Source organism: Etheostoma cragini, chromosome 6 (assembly GCF_013103735.1).
Source record: "Etheostoma cragini isolate CJK2018 chromosome 6, CSU_Ecrag_1.0, whole genome shotgun sequence".
Lineage (NCBI taxonomy): Eukaryota > Metazoa > Chordata > Actinopteri > Perciformes > Percidae > Etheostoma > Etheostoma cragini.
This window is the reverse complement of record NC_048412.1, coordinates 18,596,772-18,603,250: the sequence shown is the minus strand read 5'-3', so window position 1 is coordinate 18,603,250 and position 6,479 is coordinate 18,596,772. Positions and strand designations below refer to the sequence as shown.

General features: G+C 45.0%; 1 protein-coding gene across 2 annotated transcripts in view; it reads left to right on the top strand.

Annotated features, from left to right (window-relative positions):
* The window catches only part of rasip1 (Ras interacting protein 1), an 8,902-nt gene extending 6,991 nt beyond the window's left edge, over positions 1-1,911 (top strand). Inside the window, exons 13-17 of one of the 2 annotated variants that reach the window (XM_034874132.1) lie at positions 206-259; positions 308-548; positions 936-1,099; positions 1,178-1,319; positions 1,402-1,911. In XM_034874132.1, the coding sequence (XP_034730023.1) occupies positions 206-259; positions 308-548; positions 936-1,099; positions 1,178-1,319; positions 1,402-1,580 (780 nt within the window). In that variant the 3' untranslated portion in view covers positions 1,581-1,911. Of the gene's footprint in view, positions 1-205; positions 549-935; positions 1,100-1,177; positions 1,320-1,401 lie in introns of both variants that reach the window. The other variant, XM_034874131.1, reaches the window with a different exon arrangement.
* Positions 1,912-6,479: the final 4,568 nt, after the last annotated feature.

Sequence of the window (6,479 nt, the reverse complement as noted above, 5' to 3'; positions counted from 1 at the left end):
ATGGGCCGAGGCGAGCCGAGGCGGGCCGAGGCGAGCCGAGGCAAGCTGTTACCAGCAGTGGAAAAACGCCATAACAGACAACTCTTCTCATTCCTCTCTATCATCTTCATCTGAACCCATCCCTATTTACTCTGTCCCCCTCCTTGCCTTTTTTTAAAAGTTTTGAACAAATAAACTCAAGTTTCTGTCTTTTCTGTCCACAAAGACCCTGTACTCACTCCTCCCAGCACTCCTGGACAGCAACCCCTTCTCCAGCGAAGAGAAGGATAAGGAGAAGGAAAAGGCGAAGGAGAAGGAGAAGGAGAAGGAGAAGGAGAAGGAGAAGGAGAGAGCTCGGAGTGCAGAGGGAGAAGAGAAAGGAGGAGGGGAAGTAGAGGTGGATGACTTGTCCACCTTACCGCCTAAAGTTGCGGGGCTGGTTGAAGTGTATCGCTGTTCTCTGAAGCTATCGCGCGAGGCGTGTCTGTCCCCACCGCTCACCTCCCAAACCTTTGGCTACCTCTTCTTCTTCACCAACACCTCCCTGCTCAATACTTTGTTGGAGAGAGGTGAGAGGTCACAGGTTTAAGTGAGGCTATGTAACTGCTGAACAGCAGCCACTGTGGCCACATGTGGCAATTAGGACATAATATTCAAATGTAACAGGAGCTCAAGTAGAGAAGAGTCACAAATTTTGGGAAAATAATCAGTTAAACGGCAATATCTAGTTTCAAACAATAATGCCAGACTAAGGAAGGTTGTAACAGAAAAAACCCAGAGTGTAATAAATTGAGCAGTGGGGTATTTTATTGTTTATTATTAGAACTTTTCATTTGTAAAAGTAAGATTGTGTTATTTCTTCTTTCCAAAGTTAGATGGTCTCGCTCTTCTTTAAGTGCTCTCTTTGATAATATCATTGGTCCTGTTCTATCTCTCTCTCTCTTTTCTCTCTATAGATGAACTGTTTTCATGGTCCAAAGCGGTCCAGATCCGTACAAACTTGGACCTGGTTCTGGACTGGCTACAGGGGGCGGGATTAGGAGACATAGCCTCTGAGTTTATGAAGAAACTGTCAGTCACAGTCAACTTCCTGTGTATCCCCAAGACTCGACTTATCCAGGTAACACATTTACATGAGTAGGAAGCTGTCTCAAAGATCAATGTCATACTGATTGACTATTAACCTCTCTTTTATCAGTCATCCTGGAGCAGTCTACTGGAGGACCATGTCTTGTTAAGCCCTTCCCAGTTGCACCACCTGCTTACCCATTACAAACTGGGTCCATCCAGAGCACCACCAGCCTCCTGGGCCCCTCTGCCAGGCACAGAGCTGAGTGGAGGTAAATAAAACTAACAGAGGTACTGTATGCATCAACCCAGGGAAATTATCTGTTAAGTCAATTTTTTTTTCTCATCTTTTAGACATCTTTGAGAGCTTCCTGGACCATCCTCCTCTAATCCTGCCAAATGAGACTCCACGCCTCGACCTCTCCCAGCCAATCCCGAGCCCCGAGCTCCAAAAGGAAGTGACATGTCTCCGCACCTTCTTGTGGGGACTCGACCAGGATGAGCTCCCTGCCAATCAGAGGACTCGGCTTTAAGGAAGCCCATATTTGTCTCTCCATGGATGTCTCAGAAGTGAAAAGGGAAATCACCAGAAACAGCCAACTGCACACTAAAAAAATGTTATTGCCTGGTTGTTGTTTTTTCATGACATTTCCATATCAATTCATTTATCCATTTAGATATTTTTTAAGTAAAATAAATGTATTGGCTTTGGTATGTCTTTATAGATTTTACAAAGCAGGGAGTGAAACCTCATGTCTGTTGGGCCATGCAGTGTTATGCCCTGTGTGACTGTTTTACCTGGCTTCCATGTACGTTTTAAAACTACTTGTTTTTAATAAAACACTGAATTCTAGTCTAAAAGACCCACAGTTTCCGTGTGATCTTTGACAAGCTTGTTTCCCACAGCAGGGCCCCTTGGGCTTGGCAAATGCCTACCCTTCCCCACCAAAGGAATATTCCACAAGGTGGCGATGCAGGACTCATTCCCCTTTGACGTTAAATGATGAGTCTGCAGGTACAATTGGTTGACTAAGGAGGCGATCAAACATCTACATTATCGTCTGTTCCAAAGGAGCACTCTCATTTCCTGTAATCATGGTAGCATTTTACGAAGGGGTCATGACTCAAGAAAGCAAATGAAGCTGTGACGACCACACACAAAGGTTACCTTTACCAAGGTCAAAACATAAAGGTCAAAACCAGTGACTTAAGAGCAGGGGAGATTTTCATTTCCCTTTGTTAATGTGACACACACACGTGGTCTGATTTGTAGGGTTTCATATTTCATTAATGTGGTACAATCCTATGGCCCTATTAAAGTGCATCTCATCAAGCACAAATCAGCAAGTGGCTGTTATGAGCAGGCAGCAGACAGGTGATATCATCGACAGCACTGAGTAACAGCTTAACTTGAATCGTCACAATTTTGGAATATCCAGTCAATTTCATTGTCTAGTTGGGCAGGCCTCTTGAGAAAACAGTTCACTGCTTTCTTTGTTTTGAGAGTGAAGCTCTGTGACGTCTCCACAAACTTATCATGCTCCTTGTTTGGCGCCCAACCAAATGGCTTCCTTTCTTACGGTCAGCCTCTCGGATGAATTCCTTTACGGTAAAAAGCTTTAAAAACAAAACACATCATTCCCATGAGAGACCCCCTGCCTACATCATCAGTGTTGCCTCCGGATCTGTTTCCCCACTTTCTTACTGCGCTAACATCAAAAACATGCCACTGAGAAAGAATGGTTATAGATTATGAATCATAAGAAGAGGCTCTCTGTGGTCACATTTATCAATTAGGGGATTGTAATCACTCTCATTTGAAATTCAATGTGGTGTATGAGTGAGAGTGAGACTTTGTTTGTGTGCTAATTTCAACTTTCCAGTAATGTCAAACAGATGTAGTCTGTAACTTTATAATTAACCACAGATGGGGTTAAGACGGGTATAGGTCCATGGTGATTGTGTGATATAACAGTAGTCTGTGATAAGTGACCAATGTCTCACACACACACACACACACACACACACACACACACACACACACACACACACACACACACACACAGTTTTCTGTGATCTCAATCACTGACACAGACAAAGTGTCATACACACTTTCACCCAGAATTGCGTAGTCATATACAGTACACACACAATACTCTTTTTCTGTCTCTCTCTCCACACACACACCCAGGCGAACTAAGTAGACTTCTTCACCCAGGTGCAGACTCCCACACCTGTTGTAGCAGCTCTCTGTAATTAGCTCAACACAATTATCATTGGTGGATGGAAGGGAGGGGAGGGTGAAAACAATGGGGCAGTTATTCTCTCCCTATCATCTCCTTCTCTCTCCCTGCTGTCGAGTAATGAAAGATTATTCCCTTCTTCAAAGAGACGGAGTTTCCTACAAAACAGCTGAGTCAGAGGAGAAAAGAGAGAAGGATGAAAAGAAAAGGAGAACAGTAGGGAGGCAAGCGTGGTAATGCAACACTGCTGGTGTGAGGCCCAGTGGACCACAGTGATTGTCCTCATTGTTGTTACACACAGGAGTCATTTTCAGGAACCAGAAAGGGCCCATGGCTCTCACACTAACAGCTACAACCTGGAACGGCCTCAGCATCTATTTGTTATCTGGTAACACTTTACCTGAGCTGTACGTCATTGTAAAGCCTGAAGTATAAGGAGGTTTTTCAAGTCATACGTCAAGTCATACGTCATGTCATACGTCACGGTAAACGGCAGAATACCATGACTGTGGGCCACTGATGGAGGTTGTGACACATGTTTTATCAGGAATCAGAATCAGAGGGGACAGTGTGAGCATTTACGTCCCACAGAGTCTTCGTTACCAAATACTACGCAATCTGGTTTCTTTTACCAGCGGAGATCTACATTGTGGGGGACATCATTACTTTTACGAGTCTGACTCCTAAACAATTAACCTTAATTTCTCATTTTGGGTCTCAGATTCAAATTATTGAAGGACCAGGCTGCATGAGACACAATCACCAAGACAGCTGTAGTCTACTCCACAGAACTGCGGAGTAAGGTCTGGCAATGGGAGACCAACACTTGTTTGAAACAAAGTAAGAGTGGAATAGTGGACATGGCTTTGGGCTAAGTCCTGTGTTAAGACCAGGAAGGAAACAAGGGAGCAGGGAAATCACTATTAAGTCACAGACTGACAAAAAGACAGACTGGGGGTGGAGGAATCTGCAAGAGGTTTTAGACTTCTGGTGAAAAGGTCAGAGGTCCCGGTAGGGAAATCAGTCAGATGCAGACAGACGACAGACTGTGGCTGAGTTTGGAGATGGGGAGATTCATGGATAAAATGGACAGCAGGGCGTCAGTGAGTTGACTAAAATGCCGAAAGAAAAGCCTTGGTCCTCCTCAAGGGACAGATCTGTTTTCCTGGTTACGTCACCCGAATATGAACTGCAAACATAAACACACAAACCTTTTTTTTTTTTTTGGTGCACATGTGCATGTATCTACACATAAATGCACACACGTACACGCAGGGATATAAAAGAACCCCTGTGAGGTTAGATCCACCAAGCTGAGGCTGTTCACTGTTACTAGCCCGCTAAGCCTCACAGTCTCACTGGCAGCTACAACCACCACCACCACCAACCACTGTACCCTGCCTTGGCCTGCCCTGCCCTGCCCCGGGCTCCTCTCCACTGGCGGCTGTCTGTCCTGCTGCTGCTGGTTCTGCAGGGCAGCAGAGCCTTTATGTGTGTGCTTTTCAATTTAGGACAGGGCCAGTGCCACCAATTTGGAACTGCCGGGCTTTTTCCTCTTTTCCAAAATGCCCTCATCTACCTTTTCCTCCTTTCTTCCCATTTTTTCTCTCTCTCGTTTCTCGCTCAGTATGTTTCTCTCGGGCCGGGGGGCCTGTGGGTTGGGGCCTTATTCCATCAGCCTGGGGCTTCTGTCAGAGGCTTGTTCCATTTTGCGTCATGGTGTTGACTGAGCGGACCCCACACTTAACTCCCATAGAGCTATGGGGTTGGGCGGCAGGGCAGCCGGCGCGGGCTAACGCGGCCCCGTGTTCAGCGTGGTAATCTGATGGCCATGTTTATTTAATGCTGCTCTCCTTTGATGGAGCAGAAAAAGTCTTTGGGCTTTTTGTTTCAGCACTTTCACTGCCAGGTCAGAGGTGCTCGCCGTGGTTACGCTCAGGAAGAATAATATTTGCCCTTATATTCGTTCCAAACAGGCTTTTTTCCATATTAGTGTCAGGGATATTCTCTGGGTTTATGCCTTCCACTGATTCTGCACATTGGAGGTGAAGGGTGGTGGGGGACCGCACCTCTAAAAGATCGCTCCCTGGAGAATAACGGGGGTGTTCCATAGGTCGTCCGGGGCCTGTTCCTATACCCTAGTGAACCCCCTTCACACTCAGCTGCAGACCTGAGAGACACCCCTGCAGTCATTTATATATAAGCACCAGTAGTGAAGGAAAACACACACATAAACACTTGAAAACCCTCTCCCTCCTGCTTGGCTGCCCCGGGCTCCACCTCAGCTGTCAGTCGTCGACACCTTCCAGGGATTCTTTTTAATGGAGCTACAAAAGAGTTACCTCTCCTTGTGTGCCTGTGCTTTTCACCTTAAAACTCACACACCCACCTATCTTACTTGTGTCAGCTGTTTCCGATGGGTCAAAAAGCCAGGGAACCGCACAAAGTCATTATATCGGGTTTTCACCTAAACATACAAGAGGCAGAACTGTCCAAGTTCACTAGATCAAATTCGGACCCCAATTTCTTCTGTACAACCACACATACTGTACAAATAAAGACTTACGTATTGCCTCTCTTCACAATGTTATGCACTTACTGTATCTCGGTTGAGCTTTACAATGCTGATCTGACCTGGGAAAGTGTTGCCTGAGTGGTGAATAACACGACCTGCTTTGTCACGCAAGAATGCTTTTTACTTTGAAGTTTAATCAGTAAGTAGCTTTTGAGAGAAGAAGCCCAGACTGTGGCTAGAATGTTATTCATCTATCTAGATTTTGTTATTGTAATTCACTATGCTGTGTTCATAATATTACAGAAATGAATTACTGTCACACAAGATAAGGCACCCTGGGGAGTTTTATGTGAATAATGTTTCATTTCCTTCTGGGTTGTTCATTATTTATGATATGAATACAGAAAAGACTGGGTTAAGGCCAGATAGGAACAATAAGCACACACACACACACACACACACACACACACACAACCACACACACACACACACACACACACACACACACACACACACACACACACACACACACACACAAACATACACTAGATCAACATCAACCATCTTTCACATCTCTTATCTTTTCATTAGAAATGAATAGAAAACCATGTGTAAGTTTACACTTCCTGCCCTCATCTATATATCTCATTACCCACCTGTCTTTTGTAACACTT